General features: G+C 38.1%; 3 protein-coding genes across 4 annotated transcripts; 1 reads left to right on the forward strand and 2 right to left on the reverse strand.

Annotated features, from left to right (window-relative positions):
- The first annotated feature begins 5,659 nt into the window (after window positions 1-5,659).
- On the forward strand, window positions 5,660-15,685 carry LOC137187019 (ras association domain-containing protein 7-like). 2 transcript variants are annotated; one of them, XM_067595947.1, is made up of 5 exons: window positions 5,660-5,796; window positions 11,825-11,953; window positions 12,749-13,402; window positions 13,524-13,792; window positions 14,650-15,685. In XM_067595947.1, exons 2-5 carry the CDS (start codon window positions 11,851-11,853, stop codon window positions 14,803-14,805), a joined length of 1,182 nt encoding a protein of 393 aa, XP_067452048.1. In that variant the 5' UTR covers window positions 5,660-5,796; window positions 11,825-11,850; the 3' UTR covers window positions 14,806-15,685. The 2 variants fall into 2 exon arrangements, with proteins under 2 accessions (XP_067452048.1, XP_067452056.1); XM_067595955.1 differs by having other exon boundaries at window positions 14,655-14,771.
- Window positions 15,675-20,604, reverse strand: LOC137188861 (NACHT, LRR and PYD domains-containing protein 12-like). The gene is made up of 6 exons (XM_067598439.1): window positions 20,213-20,604; window positions 19,800-19,985; window positions 19,530-19,703; window positions 18,464-18,628; window positions 17,511-17,557; window positions 15,675-17,129 (listed from the first exon to the last, which is right to left on the reverse strand). Exons 1-6 carry the CDS (start codon window positions 20,602-20,604, stop codon window positions 16,564-16,566), a joined length of 1,530 nt encoding a protein of 509 aa, XP_067454540.1. The 3' UTR covers window positions 15,675-16,563.
- Window positions 19,885-21,639, reverse strand: LOC137187313 (NACHT, LRR and PYD domains-containing protein 6-like). The gene is made up of 2 exons (XM_067596156.1): window positions 20,074-21,639; window positions 19,885-19,973 (listed from the first exon to the last, which is right to left on the reverse strand). Exon 1 carries the CDS (start codon window positions 21,129-21,131, stop codon window positions 20,733-20,735), a length of 399 nt encoding a protein of 132 aa, XP_067452257.1. The 5' UTR covers window positions 21,132-21,639; the 3' UTR covers window positions 19,885-19,973; window positions 20,074-20,732.
- Window positions 21,640-21,760: the final 121 nt, after the last annotated feature.

Genomic DNA, 21,760 nt, shown 5'->3' on the forward strand with positions numbered 1-21,760 from the left:
ATGATGATGATGATGATGTAGTTTAAAGGTCATATAATGAGATGCTGTTTGTAACACATTTTACTACTTTTTACATTTTTTATAGTTTTATTCTTTAACATTTCTCGCAAAATGTAACATGCTACAATGAAAATAGTTATTAATGTTTTCTTGGAGAGTAAAGTAAATAAATTGTCATCAGTTCATAAGTTTGCACATTGATGCAAATTAATTTTTGATGCATGTTCAAATACTGAGATATCTTCATGTTTTGATGTACAACTTTTTCATTATTTTTGACAGGTGATGATGTGTTGAACAAGTGAAGTTAAAGATCAGAAAATAGTTTTATATTTTGAAAACATATTATTGTTTATTTAATTCTTTTAATGTTGATTATGATGATGATGATGATGATGGAGAACAAAGGTCATATGAAACAGATGTTTTCTAACATGTCATCACTATTCTTTTTTATTTTTAATTTCATTTTTAATAGGAATATGCAAAACATTTGATCTTTTGATGTGTTTGATAAAAGTCAGTGAATAAGAGTCTTTATGTTGTTGTAACTGACCTTTTAGCTCATGTTTAAATATTGTCTAAACAAGCCAACTGTGGGAATAATGTGACATCTTCTGCTCTGTTGATCACGTTGAACATCTGACAGGCTTTTATGAGACACAATGAATTAAACAAGATACAAAAAAGTTGTGTTTTGTCAGTGTTTTTTTCCCTCTTTATTACAGGTTGACACACCGTATAGTTATGTGTATAATGATAAGTGAGTACAAAGATCATGTGACAATTTCCAAATTTGATAAATTCACAAAAAATGGATATAATATATTGGGTAAGTTTTCTTCTACAAATGTATTACTTAAATTTTATGTTTTTAAAGCTGTAATCAAAGCTGCTGCACCACTGACAACAATGATGTCACTCTTTACCAGCTGTCAGTAGTTCCTTTATTTCCATTGTGCACTGCATTATGGGACAACAGTGTCTATCAACACCAGTTATCAATTATTAATCAACACTACAGACTCAGAACACGTTTAGATTTATATTGTATAAAATTAGGACCCATTGTTATAAAATATGATTCCAAGAATGGTTCACAGGTATTTGGAGGAATATTCTCTATTTTTGGTTTTATCTTCACAGTATTTGAGATATATCTCTCTCAGTTTTCTGCCACCATCCCAATACAATGGAGGTGCATTAACAAGTGACATTTAAAAGACTTCAACAGTATCATGTCTTTCTAAAAGCAATATCCCTGCTTACTCTGGTCAATCCACAGGACACATTTTCAACAATTCTGAGTGGAAAGACTTTCTACTAAACTAATCTGACATCTTTCTACAGTATTTTCTGTGGATTATCCACAGTAACAGTAAGAGCACAGTAACACTTTCTTGAAAACACACTGCTGTTGATTTTTTTAAATGTGCCTTCTCAGTGATATGAGTACCAAACTTGAATCCCATTAATCTTGACTGAATTGGGCTAACAGCAGAAATATTACAGAAACATTTCAAAAACTGGGCAAATAAATTGAAAAATTATCTGCATGGCTACATATTGTAATGGGTGGACCAGTCCTCTAACAAACTCAGCCAGTGGACATCAGATAACAGATGATCTGTTAATTTGGCACTTAAGTATGTCATTCATGAAATTTGCAGAATATTAAAGGCTATCTGTTGTATGAATACATAGTTAAACACCCTTTCACCATTTGAAGAAGACACAGTGAATCCAACAAAGAAGTCCAGTTATACAATACTGAGCAGTTCAGCCTTCTACCACATGAGGGCACAAGTGTCAAATCTTCACTCTATTGCAGCTTTTCAAATGGAAAGTTAAGAGGCCATATTCTAAAGAGTGTCTGAAATCAGAGACAGCACAGTCTTATGCATATATTAATAACTCCTGTTTTTAACATATCATAACACCTGTCCAGGCTGTTGTTTCAGCCAGTAGCTAAGTTTACAAGAACTTGACTAGTTTTAATTGACATTACAAACTAAGCTAAACAGTTAGGCTACATACTGACAGCTTTCATTTTAGCTTGATCATAACAATTTGCTGTTAACCTAACCAGTACGCTGTGGTTGTGCAAAACATACCAGGACACTGCTGGCAAAGCAGTTGGAAATATCACTTTTCACCATGTTTATGCTTGTTGAACAGGTGGTTTGATAAATTATTCTTATTGGCTTTTTACTTGCAAAGGTTTTATTGCACTCACAGTAACGAGCATCAAGTTGTCGTCAACTTGAGTAAAACTTCAACTTCTTCACTTCATCTGGTTCACTTTCTCCACTGTGGCCTCACTGCTGTGCTGTCTGCTGTGTGTGTGTGTGTTGGTGTGTGTGTGTGAAGCAGTGCAACCATAAATGGCAGCAATGACCCTCAGCATTGTTTTTTTCTGTTCATTCATCTAAGGCACCACAAAAAAGCACTCAGGAAGTTAAGTTTTAATGTGCCCTGAATTGCTCTCTAAATATCAATATCAAATATCGAATGGGTCCAAGAACAAGGCCCTCCTCTCTTTCAGATACATGATCTTAAAAATATTAAATCAAACACTAAAGCCAATACTCTCCTTTACCCAATAGTCTCATGGCTGTGTCTAAATTTGTTAAGATTACTTACAATGAGTGTCCAGTGTCCTTTGTCACAAACTGCTCCAGCTGCCATATATTTCAGTAGTTCTAACTAAAAACAAAAACAGAAATTAACATGCATACACATCTGAAGCAGAATTTATATTATAGTGAAAAGGTTCAATGTCAGCTATTTGTGAAATGCATCATTTGAGGTGTAATTTGTGTCAGTTTACTCACAGGTTTCTACCTTGTTACAGGACTCCGGGGTCTGGATGTGTGTGGATGGCCCTTCAGAAGATGTTGAAGGTGTTGGGTGTAATGAAGTGCATGTCTGTTGAGTCTGTATGTGTTGTGTCGAGGTTTGTTTATGTGGTGGATTTGTCTGTGATGGACCAGCCAGGGGGACCCAATGTTTTTCTCAATTTGAAAGGGATCCTCTCCCATGGCTCAATGTAATGGGTGATGTGATCAATGTTTACTTTGATTTTTTCCTCTTTTTAGACACTCTTGCCATGAAAAGAGATGATTTTGAAGGGTCCCAGCATGTCCACTTCCATATTCCCCTCTCTTCTCTGCTCTTGTTGGATATTTTTGTCGGACAAGATTTCCCAACTGAAAATTGTTCGGTTGGCCTCTCTCCTCTCTTTTGCAAACTTTTCCCTTACTTTTTTTAATGCTGTCCTTAACTTCTTGGAAGACAGATTCTTGCTCTTTGAGGCAATGACTTTGTCTTCTGTAACCTGCCAAAAGAATAAGATTAAAGTGAGGACATTGATGGAATATCTGGAAGTTGATCTGAACATTTTAAGGTGAGAACATTAGATCATCTTACTTCATACTCCTTTGGTACCTCTGAGGGATACTTTGCCTTCCTCCCAAACATCAGAAAATAGGGGCTGTGTTTGGTGGTCAGTTTCTTTTTGGTGCAGAGACCAAACATTGTCGACTGTAGAAATTTGTACCACTCTTTGGGGTGATCAGCCAACAGTGTATTTAGGGACTTTAAATTGCAGAATTAAGAACAGGAATGAGGAAGGAGGATAAAATTTAGGTTCCATGATTGGTTGCTACCATCTGTTATTGTGAGTGTACCCACCAGGTCCATCCCTACACGTTCAAGAGGCTCTGTTACCTTGGAGAAAAAACAACATAAAAGGACAAGAATATTATATCACTGTTGATGTGTTTAAAAGCCAGTATATGCCATTGTGTTCTTTACCTCAAATGGATTATATGCCTTCTTTTCTTTAATATTAGCCCTCTTAGACTGGCACTGAGGACAGCGTGCAATCTAAATGGACAAATATTTCAAAAGTACAAACATGTTAGTGCAAATTGATCCTAATACTGAAAATAGCAGGCCTTTGAGCATACCGAACCAAACTTATGGAACATTTTTATGCCCCTATGATTGTTTTCTCTATCTGTGCGTATGCAATTCTCTAATTACTGTCCCTATTGTCCTTGCTGTCCCTATGTAAAATTTGACTTTCATGTCTAATATCGATGATTGAGTTTACTTGACAGTACATAAAATCGTTGTAATGATAGAGATACAGTACATAGATGTATACAAGTACTATATATGTTTCTGGTTTTTAACATGAAACATGATAGGTGGCAGATACAGATGTCAGGCATGTCACATTTTGCCACAGTATAAAGCTGTCTCTACTCTGTCTTCCAGCTGAGTGTTAAATTATACATTGAAATATATGCTTTACCTCTAGGCTGAACATTTCATAAATCGACTTGACATCAGAGTAATAATGATATATGTGACAAATGTTAAAGCTGACAAAAACATTTTGTGAACTATTTATTGACATTTGTGATATTTTGAACAGGCATAGACAGTCACCTACTTGCTGCTGTTCCCAAGTTCTCGCCTCAAGTGTCTTGAGATCGCCATTGCAACCACAGCATCACACATGCAGATATCACCAGTTAATTCAACACCAGTTAAACCAGAACACTGGTAGGAGAGGAGCGTAGTTATGGGAATAGTAGCCCAGAAGCATATTCACGTATGCCCCCAACTTCGGCCTTCTCTGACTGGTTAGAGGGGCGAGGCTCGTGTAGAAAACTTTAGGCTGCCAGTCTGTTGACTCTGGGGTCACAGACGCCTAATTGCAACACCTCTCCACATTAAAATATGCTTTGGAGCGAATTTCAACAAAAAATATTAACCCGAAGTTCCATAATGAACCTTTAATTTAATTCATGCACATTTTGCATGTGAGACGCTGCCATCCAGTGCAACAGCATTCAAGTACAGTGCCATCTGCTGCTCAACATCATCTGTTGTCAGTAACGTGTGTGTGTGTGTGTGTGTGTGTGTGTGTGTGTGTCTGTCTCTGTTTGCTGTAATTAAATGCGGCTGACGAAAACCAGCTGAGCAGAGTTGTTAATCCTCAGCACAAATATACACATGCACACAGATACAAACATGCACAAATAACTTGAGTGGAATGCTGGAGATTTGTAGAAAGAGCAGGCGGTGGCAGGAGCCACTCCTCTTAGTTTTTATCTTTTACACACAGTGGGAGGCGCCTGGTTTCAGTGTCACAGTGACAGCACTGTTTAGAGAGCCAGAGGCAGGGATAGAAGAAGTATTCAAACCTTAATGTTACCATTTTTTGTGGAAAAGCTTTGATGTTCAAACCATTTCTTCAGTGAAGTGTTCTAAAATATAATGAAATGTAAATGACTCATCAAGAGCAAAGCTACTGATAGAGATGAGGGAGAGAATAGTTTAGTTTGGTTGTCAGATTAAAATGTATCTCATGTTTTGGGGATTTTAATGAAGGAAAGGAAGAAAAAGAGACAGATTTCAGAAATCAAAGCAAGAGATGGCATTTGTGATATTTTATGATCTTAAGTAACACTGAATGTAAAGTCTATATCAGCAAAGTAACACCAGCACCGAGATAAATGTAGATGCAGAGATATAAGTGGAAGAAACAACTACACTTGTAAATGTGCTTAATTACCTCCCACCACTTTCAGAGTGACATCATTTTTCATGCAGCACACCCTGAAGAACTGCATTCCACAGCTTCATTCCTCCTCCTCAGCTGAAGCGTGCCTGTAGGTGAGTGTTTGGGTCATAGCCGCTCAGCCTCTCACCAGCCTGAACACAAAACAGTGAGACAGAACGAAGATCATCAATGAAACGAAGAGAAGCTTGAACCAACAGGTAAGTGTGTTAACATTTCTCTCTTGAGCTCTAATAGCTCTGTAACTGATGATAATTATTATCTCACAAAAATAAAAACAAAACAAATGAGTCAGCACTTCAGGACTTTCTAATCTAAGGAACAGTGGGTCTATTAGTATGAACTCTATTTAAATCTAGCATGGAAATGCTTTAATCTTAATTTGTCTTAATTAATAATCAATATCATACTGTACATGATGTACAAGCTTATTTACTTAACTAGCAGAGTACCTTAATTACTTTTAAGACATTTTACGATCAGCTCAAGAGAAGCCAGATACAAAAAGGATTTGACAACTTTTACAGAAAAAAATGAAGCATGCAAAACAAGAACATTTACATAAATGCTGTCCTATCATGCTGAGTCTTGGTTTAGAAGTCATTGATTGAAGAAATTTGAGCTACTGTAGTTATTTGGTTTACTTGAGTTGAGTTGTAGAGTGTAGAATACAGTCAATTGATAATAGGCAATACAATAAACTTTTATTATTAAGATTCTTTTCTACAACTTGAATTATCTGGATTAATAGTTTACTTTTATAATGTTTCACTTAATGTTTTTTAATCCAAGTAGAAAAAAATCTTATGAGGGGAAAATGAGGAGCACCTTTTCAACCATTTCAATTCTTAAATAATTTCAAAGATGACTGAAATTCATGATTATCACGTATTATTATTAAAGAAAGTCATTTCTTGTAGCAGTAGTTTACAAGGTTTTGAGGAGTTATTATTCCTATTGATTATTTTCTGGATGGTGGTGATACTGAAAGTTATTTTGAACAGTGGAAGTTAGTAAACTGAGAGTGGAGGTATGTGTGGGTGGAGTCTGAGTCCTCCAGGAATGTCAGCGTGTTCTGCCACATTCCTGCTTCAGCAAACCTGTGTGTCTCCTGCAAATACGGCACAACTATACACACACAAACCTTCACACATTTCACACCCAAACACCTGTTTCCTTGTGCAAAATGTACACTTTCCTGGTGAATTAAATGATCTCTCTAAGGGTTCCTCCACTGACTGCAACTGAAGTTCAGTCAGAAATGTCTGTTCCAGTCAGACAAAATGTTCAGTTCATTAATAAAACTTAAAATACATAATATTAACTAAAGCCCCTTTCATGCACGCACCTTGTTATGCTAATGTGATGGCAGTCTTACACTGCACACGGACCAAACGCATCACTTAATTGTCACATGTGGAAAATAAATTAGTTTTAATAAACTACAAAACATTGTAAATGAGCCAGTTATAAATTTCTGAGATTTTTTTTTTGCCCAGAGATCAAAAGGATAAGGAATTATTGCAGCAGGAGTCTAGAACCAGCCTAGACTAATATCATACACAGGATCAAAATCCTTTGCATTGATTATAGCCCTATATCTAAATTAAAACTGTCATTAAAAAGGTCCCCATGTCCACCAAATTTTTCCCAGCTCACTGTTTGTGTTTTCACAAAGGATTTTAGGATTTTGTCTTTTGGGTGTTTATAGTAACTTTTCTCTGTCTATAGATTCCAGGTAAATCAATGAACTATAACTGCATTTCCATATAGATTTATACTTTTTTAAAAGTCATAATAGTACAGGATGATAACTTGAGACATAAGTAAGAATACATTTTCTGAGTTAAACATTTCAAATGTGCTGCATGCTGAAAAGTCTGCGAATGAGCAAACATCTAATATGATTTCTTAAATCAATACTTGGTTAGAAATTTGCAATTTTAATTCACCATTTTGAGTTTTGAACGGAATTAGTTTAAGTAATCATCAGTCAGTTTCAGCCGACTGGAGCTGAAAAGCACCTGTATGTACTAGGTTAATGATTAGAGATTGGTTTACCAAAACTGCACTGTGAGTTTTCAGTGTATCTACTGTGTGCTGTTTTTTGTTTGAAGAGTGCATAGTCTCCATCCAACCCACGTTAATGATATTTTATGATCTAATAATGTATGTACAGTAACCAGTAACTCCAGCTATCATGGAGTAAAAAAGCTGCTTCCCACTTTGTTCTTTGAATTTTGAAGTCAGAACTGTTCTCTCCAGATCATCTCTCCTGTTTTGAACTTGAAAAGGAAGGAGGTGGAACAACAGTGAAAGTGAAGAAAAAGTATATGTTTGTTTGACTTACGCTGCCATACTGGATGTTATCATCACTTTTCTGCAAACAGTCTGACTGTTTGCTTTTCCTGTGGTATTCAGTATGTGAGAAAATTCCTAAACATGCGTGTTGGATGTCAGTTCACACTATAATCTTGATACTGACACCACAAAAGTGACATCTTATACCACTCTCTTCAGCTGGCTCAACTTTCATGCATCATCCAGGAGGAAGGTTATAGAATTGTACTGTATGGGAAAAGAAACATGAGAAAGTCTCTGTGTTCCCATAACAGCAGCAATTTTTGACTACCAACATTTTTCATTTGGTTATTCTGACAATATCTGCACTGGCCAACTAAAAACATTATTAAAGGGTCAGTTAAACCAATTCTTACCCAAACATTTTCACATGTACCCTTGTGGGCCACTGTGTCGTGGAAATAGTCTGAGATTTCAGGTGATTTGAAATATTATGAGAAAAAAAATCTGTAATATCATGAGAATTAAGTTGTAATTTGCAGAAAAGTCATTATATTACAAGTTACAATTTTACAAAAAAAAGTTAAGTAAACCCAATATAATAAGAGCAAACTCATAATACTACGCAATGTTTATTTATTAACACTCTGCTATATTAAGAGTACTCTGTCAGTTTACCTGACTAGTGAGGAATGTGGATGACCTGGAGTCATAGGTCTCACCAATAAGCACATTATTATCATAGAATTTAGGATACTGACATGAAATGACACCAGTTACATGATACAGTACATGAGTCACAGTACCTGATGTGTTATGAAGCGACGCCTGAAGCACAGCAAAGACTTGGTTTCCTCAAAACACAAGTTACTGGCACTGAAAAAGGATTAAAGCTCATTAGGTTTCATGAATATCTTGAAATAATTAATCAACTGTCGTATGTTGGAGCAATATGACCTTTTTCTTGTATAATTACAACTTTATTCTCATAACCTGATGACTTCTCAATGACTTATTCCAACATAGTTGAGTTTAAGAGATATTTCTGATTTAATCTCCTTTAAAATGAAAGTAGTAGTAGTAGTTTTTCCTTTCTGTTTAAGATAACTCAGTTCTCTATTCTACCTTGGAGCATTTCATATAAGTTTAATCTTTTCGTTAGTTTGCCTTAACTGGTAAACACCTTGAGTCTGATGTTAGAGTAACACCAATTTACCACAAGAAAATATAGAAAAATAAATAACATAAATATAAAAGCACAAACTCACTTAAAAACCCCAAATCCACCTATTAAATAATAACCAGTGTCTTTTATTAAGGCCGTGAACAGTCCATGTGACCCAGTGCTTTTTGATTGATGGTGTAGTCCTACAATTCAGGTGTATGAACAGTGTCTTTACCTGTGGATTCTCGTGGGTCTTGTTGAAGCAGATGTCCATCCATCATGATTCCTCCCATGGTTGTTCATCTTAATCCTGCAGCCGCTGTGTGCAACTTCATTAATCCTTATCCGACCTGCTGTAAAACAGTACCACATACAGTACACATGCATAATTTAGTCTTACGCATTAACTAACAACAAAACATTCACATAATGCTGCAATCAAACAATGTTGGCATCACTGGAAGGAAAACATTAGAAAACCACACATAATTTGGATTTGGGAATAATCACTCATTATTCCAAGGTTACTCGCATTGTTAGCCTTGTTGTCACACGACAGCCCAAATATAGTATTTCTGTTGTTTTGAATATTTTTAGTGGCTTGTACAATCAGCGTATAGCTCATTTTTAGATGGTTGAATCATCTGAAATAGATTTGATACTGGATTTTGTTTAAGCAACCTTTTTGATACTTATGTAACGTCAGTTTTTCTCACCAAGGAAAATATATTATAGGCTAGCTCTCAGAAATTGGAATAATCAAATTGGAGCCAGATATGAACGTTTTTCACACTGGGTTGCTTTTAATTGAGGTGTGCCTAGTTTAAGGCAAGCCCCCTGCTAACTTACATGTAACGTTAGGTTAATTGTTAATTAAACCTGCGTCACACCCACACCCTGTAATCCCTGTAATGGCGGCGAAATTCACCCTCCATCCTCTACTTGGCTCAGCTCGACTGTGCCCAACAGCTAGCTTCACACAAATCACTTAACACAAAGAAAAAATGACAAAATACACAACATAAAACTTACTTACGCTGTCTTAGTTTAGTTATTGACAAGTCTGTCTACACTTGGTCCGAAAAACAAAAAAACTACTTTGACACATTTTGAAAAACTCACCGAGTCCCGGTCCAAAACTCGACCAAATAACAGCATTCAGCAACAAAGACAGAAGGGGACTCAAAGTCACTCCTAAAATTGTAAATTAGGAGGGTCACATTTGTCCAAATAGGTTTCTTTTCTCTGTCTTTGACTTTCCCAACATATAAATTAGCTCAAAGTAGCTAGCTTCTCTTTACCTCCTAGCATGTAGGCTAACGGTCTCTCACGCGCTTTTCTCTGCAGCACTCTGAGCTATCTGACGAACCGACAAACTGTTACGGATGTTGTTAAAGAGACAGTACACACTAATACCAAAATAAACTCCACAAATAATATTGTGAGTAGTGAGCAGGAATGAGTGATATGGTTAAAATCCTCTGTCACTGTAGTATTATATCACAATATCAGTTCTTGTAAAATAATATTAGTACGTTTTTTGGAAATTCAACTGACTGTTTATGAATAAAATTGCTAACCTGGAATGACTATTAGTTGCTAGTCCAGTGAATGAAATAACTGTCAAATCAGCAGTGGTGGATATGTGAATATTTACTCACATAACATCTAACATGGCACTTTACATTAACGCAATTATTTGTATTCTTTGTATTACTACATTTGCATATTATTATAGTGTCTATACTGTGAACATTTGCACATTCCCAGTCAATGTCTTGTTCAACAGTTCTCTTCACATAGAATACATTTTTACTTATTCTTTATTGTACAAGTTTATCTATATATATTTATACCACCTGTCGGCTGTGGTAGTACTTTTCTTCCTTTGTAAAGATACTTTTTCTGTTATCTTCCAATCTTTGATTGTCATGCACCACAACACAAAGACAAATTCCTTGTATGTGCAAACTTCCTCCATAATAAATCTGATTCTAATTCTGATTACTAAAGTACTATAATTAAATAGAAATTTAATTTACTTGTCCTTTACTTGAGTACATGTATGTTCATTTTATGCAACTTTATAGTCCTAGTTCACTTTATTTCAGAGAAATACTTACTATCTAGATTTTATGATCAGCCTCTAAAATATAATTTGTTACAGACTAAAGGACTCATAGTATATAAAGCCATTAAAATAAGCTCCACCTCGACCACTACAGCAGTAAAATACAGCTTACAGGTTAATGTATGTATCATTCAAATAATGAAACAATAACACTCTGAATGGGGACATCTTGCCTAACAAGCACTTTTACTTTTGCTGAGAGTATTTCTGTACTTTTACTTCAGTAATATTTTGCAGGACTTTTACTTGTAACATAATAAATTTCCACTGTGGTAGTGATACGTTTACTTAAAGACTCTGACTACTTCTTCCACCCCTGCAACTTTAAGTACTAAAGCACTTAAAGTACTCACTGATGCAAAAATCATATTAAAATCCAATATTGTCTATCTTGCTCATCAATCTGAAATATTGCGTATAATGTGAAATACAACCAGCAATATTAAAGTGAGAGATACCATGGAATAAATCTCTGATGGTTGACACATTTTTGTCTCAAGGTATAGGTTTAGTGTTTTTTTACAGCTTATGTCCCTGTATATTGAAGATTAGATTTTTATTTTCATTTTTTTTAGTTATGTTAACTTGGTTTGAAAGTACAATTTATTGATGTTTATCTGTCTTCTTGCAGGTCACTGGTAGTGCTAAATGTAAGTGATGGAGCTGAAGGTTTGGGTGGAGGGTGTGGTCAGAGTGGTGTGTGGCCTGTCACTTAACACTTCCTGTCAGGATGTCGTCATTGCTCTTGCACAAGCAATTGGTAAGTCAATTTTATCATTTATACAACACAGAGTCATAAACACCTAAATGTTTTGATTTCCAAAGTTTTTCTTTTCTTGTATGTCTCTCTGATATTACTTTTATTACTTTTAAGCTTTAACACAACTTTATAACTTTACTGGGAGTATTCATGCCCAAAAGGATGAACACTGTCCATTTTGGACACAACATTAGCTTTCCTGTAACAACACCCATAGGTCAAACTGTCAACTTTGAACATAAAATGGCTAAATGACTAATTAATCCTGCAGGAGCAAATCTTATACACGTATAAGATTTAATAAGCAAATAAGCAAATCTTATACACGTATAAGATTTGCAGACTACAGTTGGTTTTAATGACCCTACAGCCTTTCCTCTTCCACCACCCTTCATACAAACTTCATGTTTTTGTTTTCACTTTACGCTCTTCAATTAGCACATCATCAGTTCATTCTGTCCTATATTTTCCTAATGTGGGGTGAACACACACTCTGGTGGAGACCGGCTGAAACTTTTTGCATTTTGCAAGTTACCTTATAACACACCAGTACACAAACAAAAGTTTTGCTGCAGACATTTTTAACACGATACCAGTGGCACCATTGTAGACTGGTGAATATGTTGGCTTTTACTACAGCATGTTTACATGTTTATAACATTTTACATTAAATTGTTAATTTCTTCTCTAACACCCCTTTTACACACTTAACAGTATATTCAGCTCTTTGGTGGTTGTAATATACAGATGCATGCTGGTAAATATTAATCCTTCATGTATTGCTATTTTCGACAGGTCAGACAGGTCGCTACATTCTTACCTTGAAAATACGAGGGACAGAGAGACAGCTAGCTGCTGATGACTGTCCTCTGCAACATCTGGCTCAGCTGGGACAGCTGGCTGCGGAGGTCCAGTTCATTCTGCAGCGAACAGGTCCCAGCGTCAGTGATGGTCAAGACAAACCAACCAGAGAAAGACTTCTTCCCCTGCCCAGACCATCAGAGCCAGGACCCCTCAAACACAGGGCACCACAGAAGTCTCTCACCTTCAGTCTGGGTCCCTCAACGCTTCCCAGGAGGACTAAATCAAATAGGGTTTGTTCACCGTCGCCCAGAGCCTCCCCAGAACCGCGGGCTTCCCCTGTCTTTTTCCTAGACCCTCTTAACTCTGTGAAGGCGATTCCTTCTTACTCCCCTAAGGAGGAGGTGTTTAGACAGGTTCTGCAAAAACAGAGGAGGCTACAAGACCTGGAGATTCAAATTGAATCTCTGGAAAGGGAGACAGAGGTGTGGGACCAGGAAAAGTCATCTGCTGCAGTTCCTGGTCTGATGCTGGGCCTCATAGAGGAACTGGAGGAACTGGAGCAACAGCTGAGGCTGAATGAAGAAGAGATGATGCACGCAGAGCAGTTGGAGGAACAGTTACAGGCAGAGATTGACAGAGAACGAGGTATGTTTTCAAATCTGTTTGCATTTTCTACATTTTTTAGCAAGTGACTTTATTATCCTCTATCTGTCTTATTGTCTTCTGACATGTCTAAAACTGGATATGATAACACTGTTATCAACAGATATGCACAGGCGTCTACACCAGATACAATCATCAGTGGATGATCACAGTTATCAGGTCAAAGAGCTCCAAGACCGTTCTGCACATCTAGAACAGGACATACAACTCACAGCCCACAGACAAAGCTCACAGGCGAGTACTCAGCAACTAGAGGAGACCCTGAGACCTCTGAAGCAGGAGCTCCACTACCGCCAGCAGCAGGCAGAAGAACTGGATGCATCATTGTCAGGGACAGAGAGAGAGCTACAAGCTGCAGAGGAAAGCCTACAGGTATAACTCCTCCTTCATTTAATATATTTTCTCTCACAACTTGCACCAGCATTTACAACAACAAAAGTTCAGACCCAAATAAATTTATTTATGTGAAACTGTCACTATCTGTGTGTGAAGTAAATTTGCACAGCACTTTAGCGCAGAGTTCAATTTTATAGTGAACTATGACACGCAAATTTGTTCTCTTCACCAATAGCAACCTATCTTGACAGTTCTGACATTTGAGTAATTGAGAGAGCTGGAGCTATCATATTAGCTTCATCACATGGACCACAAGAAGTCACTAGATCAAGGACAAGGATGTGTGAAGTATTCCTTGCCAATGTTTTTCAAATAGTTATTCACATAACATATTGATTGTCTTGATGTCCACATGGAGTGTATATTATAGAAAAAAAAAACTTTGACAGTGTACGTTTTGCAGATTCATCCAGAATGAACATTTTGTGTTGAACAGGATATTTTCAAGAAAAACTGTTCCTCCTTATGTTGATAAAAACTTAATCTCGTTGTCATTACGCTTCCTACAAAACATATTTTCTGATGCACATTAGTTGTATGTGAATGGAATTTTGAAACAGGGTTGCATCTAAATGAAGAATAATTTTGTTACTGTCAACACATCCCATGAAAAGACTAAAACCAACATGTGTTTGTCTGTTTCTCAATACTTTCTGACTTCCCCAGCCTGTCTGTGACTTTGGATACAGACGCAATACTTGTTAATAGGATCAACTCATTATTGGTTTGGGTCTTTTCATGGGATTTGTTGCTAACTTATACTGCATGCCTACCAGATGTATTCAACCCAAATTTGATGATGTTGGTATTATAATATTCCCTGCATCCTCTAGGACAGATTGGAGATGATTGAGGTACTGAATAAAGAGCTGCGACAGTGTAAACTGCAGCAGTTCATCCAGCAGACCGGCGTCACTCCACACACAGACCAGACAAACTCCCTGCCCTTCACTGACGTTTACCTCAGCAACGCTGGAATTATGGAGTGACAGAAGCCAAGAAACTGTTGCTGTACATCATCAGGTCGTTTAAAATGATTATTACAATAATGATTATTATAAAAGTCATTCACAGATCTTTAAAAGTAGTGCCACAACTTGAAACAAGAAAATCCTGTTTTCTCATTTTCACTGAAATAAATGCAAAAAAGTATTAGAAGTAAAATGTTCAAAGATATCAAAAGAAATAAATACGGACAGCGAAGAAGAGTCAAGTTTAGTTCAACTTTTAGGGGATTTTCATGATTTCAGATAAGATAAAGAAGGAAATTGTTGAGAAATGCAGGATAGAAGGAAAGAAAGAAGGAATTAAAGAATGAACGGAAATGGAAGTGAAGTAAGAAGCAATATAAGAAAAAGAAACAGAAAGAAAGAAAGATGGAAGGAAGGAATTTTAGAGATACTGTATAAGAATTTGACCTGACAACAGACATATTTTATAAGTTATCCCATATTAAATGTGAAGTTACTCTGTCGGATAAGTGTAAAAAGTACAATATTCCCCTCTGAACTGTGGCAGAGGAAAAGTAGAAAGTCCAATTTTAATGATTACAAGCTCAAATTAACAGAAACAATCATGAATAATTAAACATGGATATGTGACACTGGCATTATCTCTGTTTCTACTGCAGGGCATAGACTGGAAGTAAAACATGTTGAGGGGCATCCAGACCTTTCTGTGTGTGTGTGTGTGTGTGTGTGTGTGTGTGTGTGTGTGTGTGTGTGTATGTGTGTGTGTGAGTGTGTGTGTGTGTGTGTGTATGTGTGTGGATGTGTGTGTAAATAAAACAGATGCCAGTGATGAAAATGAATGTATTTTCCCCTATTAATATTGCCACAATATGACTGTATTGTAATGCATAGCTCATATACCTTTTACCGACCATAATAAAGTTATTTTTTTATATTTCAAAACGTGCATGTGTCCCCTGTATTAAGTCAAGTTCACGTTAAACATAAAGATATTTCTCCACTAGAGGGCAACAAAGCTTCATCTATGATGAGATGCTACATTTACTGCACACACATCACCCAACCCTCAGCCTCCTCCGCCACATTTACTTAAGGAGGCTATTTTATTAGTTGAGTCCCTGAAGTTCCCAAGAATTAGAGGAGCGACTGGAAATTTATCTCATACATTTCCAACCCATGTTCACTGTCTGCATATAATGAGATTTATAGGTTCTGATCATTAGGTTACTATCTATAGTGTAGAAGAGTAATAAAATAACTGAGAACCACACAAAAGCATTATTTCTGACCTTGTGATGAAAAGATACAGTATTTGAGACATGATCTTGAAATGGTGGTCTTGAAACAAAACATCACCAAACTCCCAGGGCTGGGTATATTTTATGACATTAAAATATTAATAGAGCTGAATGCTGCTCAGTACAGACAGTAACAATAACAGAGCAAATTGATACAAAACAAATTACACATGGAATAAAAGAGTGATTTTAAAAAAAAGCTATTACAATTAAATGTAACAAATCTCTACACTTTAGGGCTTATTAGACACCAAAATACTGCACTTCGTTTCATAATACTCACAGACAAGAGTTTACAAACTCTGCAAAGTTATTGTAAGGTAAACTGTAGACACACAGCATTCATGTTACTCCCATTCAAACGAATGAGAGGGTTTTTTTCTTGCAGAGCTAATGTCTTTCTGAACACTGCCTGAAATCTGCTCAGTGCAGAGTATGTGTGATGGTCATCTGTCTGTCTTTCTGTACATGGACCCTCCTACAGAGAGCACAGAGACACTAATGAACCAGCCCTGAGCCTGGAGCCACACCCTGATGAACACCTAAACCAGAGTCCAAAAGCCGGGTAGAGAGGTTCGGTGAATGTGCAGTGGAAAGTGTGGAGGTGGATCAGTTCGTCAGAGCAGACTCTGTAGAAGGACAGAGTGCCAGCAGGACAGTCCACATACACTGCCACTCTTTTAGAGAAGGGGGCAGAGGGGAGAGGGACTTTGGTTTCTCTGTCATTGTGACACACTAAGTAACCATCGCTGGAGCAGTTCAGACTCCAGGACTGATCATTCCTCCCAAACTTGCAGTCATCTGTATCTCCTTTCCTTCTGATTCCTCTGTAAGTCACCACAATGCGAATGTCTCCTGTCCATTCCACTTCCCAGTAACAGCGACCAGTCAGACCATTTTCACACAGCACCTGAGACCAAAAGTCAAATCTCTCTTCGTGATCAGGATATGGCTGCTCCTCTCTCACTATCACCTTTGTGTTGTTGTTGGTCAGTTTGAGGTTTGTGTGTGCTATGTTTGGGTCCAGTGTGAGTTCACAAGCATCTGATGGAGAGAACAAGACAACTTTATATAAATCCACGATGACAATTACTTAAAAGCTTAAATTATTCTATGTAATCTGTTGGATACAGTGTATGATGGTTAGTCTTTTAGAGGGATTAATCATGAAAAGATGTTGAAACTGTGTTGATTGAGATAATGAACTTTGAGGCACAGAAGTAAATTTCTGTTTCACTTATTCTTTGGATCAACATAAAATGTCCCTTTAGGCCACACCCATAATTTACAATGTAAAACAAGCATCTCACGAGTATAACACTCATATATCATCCAATCATATTTGTTTCAAATTGCAACAAAATATCTTAAACAGTTGAACATGTGTGGTTATGTTCTCATGAATTAAACTTTAAACACACTTACACTTTCTAACACCGGATCCCAGCCTCTGCACTCCCCCATGGTCCACCCTGGAGTAACAAACAAAACCAGAATCAATTTCATATACTTTCATTCATATTATAATTTAAACAATCCACACTTGTGTGGTCTCAAAACTTTCCCACTCCTTTCACATCTGCCACTGTCACCCTCCATTCCCCCTGGGTCCATCAGAAGTTGAAAAATGTGTACCTTCACCTCTACTTCTCTTTCTTTCCAATACACATTTAAGTTTTGGAGCAGTTTTTATCAACTGCTGGCATATCTCTTCCATAACAACCAGACAAGTAGGCAACTCTTTCTGTCATCATACTCTGGATCTGTCTGCTGTGAACCAACACATCCTCCTCTCCACCCTTGAAGGGTTGAGTGTCCCTGGCTCTGCACTCTCTCAAGTCTGGTGACATGCAAAGGATTCATGTCTGAAACATGCAGTCTGACAACAGGGGCTCCTCAGGGTTCAGTGCTTGGAGACCGGCTCTTCTCTCTGAACACAAGGACCCTTGGTGCTGTCATACCTGAGCGTGGCATGTCCTAACATTGCTATGCTGACGACACACAGCTATTCTTCTCATTTCTCTTATCTAACACTCTGGTGGAAGCATGCATTACTGCTTGGCTGGTAGACATCTTGGAGTGGATGTCACAGCACCACTTAAAGCTAAACCTGGAAGGGCATCTTGCAACAAAATCCATCAATACCAAATTGTTGTTCACTTCAAAAATTGCATACTGTAGCTTCATTCAGTAAATCTTGCATAGGATTTACTACTTCTTCACTAGGAAGACCAGGTGCTTGTCAACTCTCACTTGTAGCACTGTGACTGTGATGCCCCTGTATCTGCCACCAAACCTTAGGAGCTGGTCGTGAATGCTGCTGCCTGTCTGGTGTGCATATGGACAAAAGTATCTGTCAGATGGAAGTAATGTAATACTTGAGAGTGGCCAGTTTCCAGTGGGGATCCTGCTTTAGCTGCTTCACTCCTGAGTCTCCTGGATGACTGTAGCTTAGGTCCAGCTCTTTCAGATGGGAAGGGTTGGAGCTCAGGGCTGAGGCCAGAGAAGCACAGCCTTCCTTTGCGATCATACAGCCTGACAACCTGCATATAAACACAAACAATTCCTTACCATCACTGTAAAACTAATTCCATGTTACATTTCCATATAAATTAAGAACCTCTTTGTTCTTTGTTCTTCTTTCTTCTTTTGTCTGATTAGGGTTGACTTGAGGTCTTGTAAAGCGCTACAGTGCGTGTTGGTTGGTCAGCTTGTTAGCTTGTGCTGGAGTTTAGTGCTCCACTTCACTAACTCGGTAATTATTTCTGGAGCCTGTGTTTTTGTTTGTTGCATTAGTAATGTGAATAGTTCTTGTTATTAATCTACTTTACTGCAGACATCTGCATCCAAATTTATATAACTGGAGTACCTAAGTACCGTGCTTGACTGATGTTCCACAGGTGTTATTTGTACCCCATGATCCTACTTTTTGAAGTGTGGGCCTTTGAAAGTGTTGCTGCACGACTTGACAGTAGGCGGAAAAGTACAAGCAAAATGAAGCATATACAACATTTGATACCGTGGTAAGAGATAGAGTTAGGGTCCCTTTCTGAGGGATTAATCATGACAAGGTGTGCATGGAGGAGTGAACTGTGAAGCATAGAAGTCAATTTCTGTTTCATGTTTTCCTTGGTTAAGATAAGTGTCCCTTTAGGACATGCCTGGCCACCTTAAAAATTTCCCTAAGTAAGAATTAAAGGATGACTGTCATCAACCTCCTTCTATGTGCCTAACATACAACTTTGATAAGCTCTATAAACCCAGGTCAAGTCTGTGTGTCTTTATCTAAAGACAACTTATTGGTGACAAACTCCTGCATCAACTAATCCCTTTAGTGTGATACTGCTGCCACATATAATGAAGGAAAACCTGATTTAAAAAAATATCTAAAAGCCTCAATGTCAAACTCTCCAGGTCCCCTTTTATGCACAGCAGAATCCTGACCTGAGAGTTGCCACTGCACAATGTGGACTCTTCAGTCCAGCAGACAGTAGCTTCATGCCTGAATCCTGCAGATCGTTGTTACTCAGATCCAACTCTCTCAGACGAGAGCACTGGGAACTGAGAACTGAGGCCAGGGCTTCACAACTTCTCTCTGACATGTTACAGCCAATCAGCCTGAGGGGAGATTTCAGTCAGTCAATTCACATATTGAACACATAAAATAATTATTAGCTTGCATAGTCAGCTTTTAAAAACAACCACATTCCTGACCTGAGAGTTTCCAGTGTACAGTGTGGACTCTTCAGTCCAGCAGAAAGCAGGTTTACTGCTGAGTCCTGCAGGTTGTTGTTACTTAAGCCCAGCTTTCTCAGATCAGAAGACTGGGAGCTGAGAATTGATGACAGAGATTCACAGCTCCTGTCTGACAGGTTACAGCCACGCAACCTGAAGAGGAATCAGCAATACAGAAGAAAATGTTTGCAAATATTTTTCCTTGCCTACAGAAAAGGCTACATTTATTTTGGCTAGGTATGTGTATACGTACAAAGCTTTAGTGCAGGTATTTGTATTTCTTCAGGTCAAACACTTTCAGATCTTTTTCTGATGACAATAAAATGAAGACCAGAGCTGACCACTGATCAGGAGAGAGTTTTTTTGTGGTTAGACTTCCTGATCTCAGGTACTGTTGAATCTCCTCCACTAGAGAACAGTCTCTCAGCTCGCTCAGACAGTGGAACAGATTGATGCTGTCATCTGGAGAGTAAGTCTCCCCAATTACCTTCTTGATGTACCTACCTGTTTCTTCATTAATCTTTGAGCTATTTCTTGTCTTTGTCAACAGGCCTTGTAAGAGAGTCTTATTGGTCTGCAGTGAAAGACCCAGGAGGAAGCGAAGGAACAAGTCCAGGTGTCCATTTGGACTCTGTAAGGCCTCGTCCACAGCCCTCTGGTAGAAGTGTGTCATAGCAGATTTGTCTTTTGTTGTTTCAGACCTCTGTGAGGTTGACTGTGGTTCTTTTGCCAGCAGATTGACTCCAGAGTTGATGAATGTCAGGTGGATATGAAGAGCAGCCATAAACTCCTGAACACTCAGATGCACAAAGCAGAACACCTTGTCCTGGTACAGCCCTCTCTCCTCTTTAAAGACCTGTGTGCACACTCCTGAGTACACTGAGGCTGCTCTGATATCGATGCCACACTCTGTCAGGTCTGATTCATCAAGATCAGGTTGCCTTTCTGCAGCTGCTCAAAAGCCAGTTTTCCCAGAGACAAAATCATCTTCCTGTTCTCTTGATTCCAGTGTGGATCTGTCTCAGCTCCTCCATCATACTTGACATTCTTCAGTTTGGACTGAACCACCAAGAAGTGGATGTACATCTCAGTCAGGGTCTTGGGCAGCCCTCCACTCTGGCTGACTTTTGACACATCGTCCAGAACCGTAGCAGTGATCCAGCAGAAGACTGGGATGTGGCACATGATGTAGAGGCTTCGTGATGTCTTGATGTGGGAAATGATGGTGCTGGCTAGCTCCTCATCTGTGAATCTCTTCCTGAAGTACTCCTCCTTCTGCAGGTCCGAGAACCCTCTGACCTCTGTCACCATGTCAACACACTTAGGAGGGATCTGATTGGCTGCTGCACGTCGTGTGGTTATCCAGAGGTGAGCAGAGGGAATCAGCTTCCCCCGATGAGGTTTGTCAGCAGCACATCCACTGAGGTGGACTCTGTAACATCAGTCAGGATGTCATTGTTGTGGAAGTCCAGAGCAAGTCGACACTCAAGACGTATTCATGTTTGTGAGTTAGATAAGAAGGAGACTGTAGCAGGAAAGCTAATGTAAGTTGTTGCTCAGAGTCTGTGGCTCTTGTGTTGTGTAGCAGGATGCTATCAAGCTCAGTGTGACTGTCTGGTCTGCCTATGATAGAACAACACATTATTGCTGCAGGCAAACATTTGATTTGCTGCATCAAAATGAGGTCTCCATCTAAATAGATGGAAACCTGAAGGTATTTCTTCGACTTCATGCAGATGATGCAGAAAGAATTAAAAAATACATTTCTTCCTTTTGGTTTCTGGTTTTGGTCTCAAAGCAGAACACAGGACAAGTTCTTTACAAAGCAGATATGTAGGCTGTAGTGGACAAAAATAAGGCAGTTTAATTTCAATTGGACTTGAAGGCAAGAATAGTAGGTAAGTATTGAATTTGTTGTTGATGTAGTTATTAGCAAAATA

This window comes from Thunnus thynnus, chromosome 1, assembly GCF_963924715.1.
Source record: "Thunnus thynnus chromosome 1, fThuThy2.1, whole genome shotgun sequence".
NCBI classification, from domain to species: domain Eukaryota; kingdom Metazoa; phylum Chordata; class Actinopteri; order Scombriformes; family Scombridae; genus Thunnus; species Thunnus thynnus.

Bases quoted from the DNA above. Each gene is read 5' to 3' on its own strand.
- LOC137187019 (XM_067595947.1), top strand. From the start codon at position 11,851: ATGGAGCTGAAGGTTTGGGTGGAGGGTGTGGTCAGAGTGGTGTGTGGC. The intron at 13,403-13,523 runs GTATGTTTTCAA...TGTTATCAACAG, and splicing joins AGAGATTGACAGAGAACGAG to ATATGCACAGGCGTCTACAC. The intron at 13,793-14,649 runs GTATAACTCCTC...TGCATCCTCTAG, and splicing joins CTGCAGAGGAAAGCCTACAG to GACAGATTGGAGATGATTGA.
- LOC137188861 (XM_067598439.1), bottom strand. From the start codon at position 20,604: ATGGCTGCTCTTCATATCCACCTGACATTCATCAACTCTGGAGTCAAT. The intron at 18,629-19,529 runs GTCAGGATTCTG...GTTTATATGCAG, and splicing joins TGTGCAGTGGCAACTCTCAG to GTTGTCAGGCTGTATGATCG. The intron at 17,130-17,510 runs GTAAGTGTGTTT...TCTCTCCATCAG, and splicing joins GGGATCCGGTGTTAGAAAGT to ATGCTTGTGAACTCACACTG.
- LOC137187313 (XM_067596156.1), bottom strand. From the start codon at position 21,131: ATGGTGACAGAGGTCAGAGGGTTCTCGGACCTGCAGAAGGAGGAGTAC.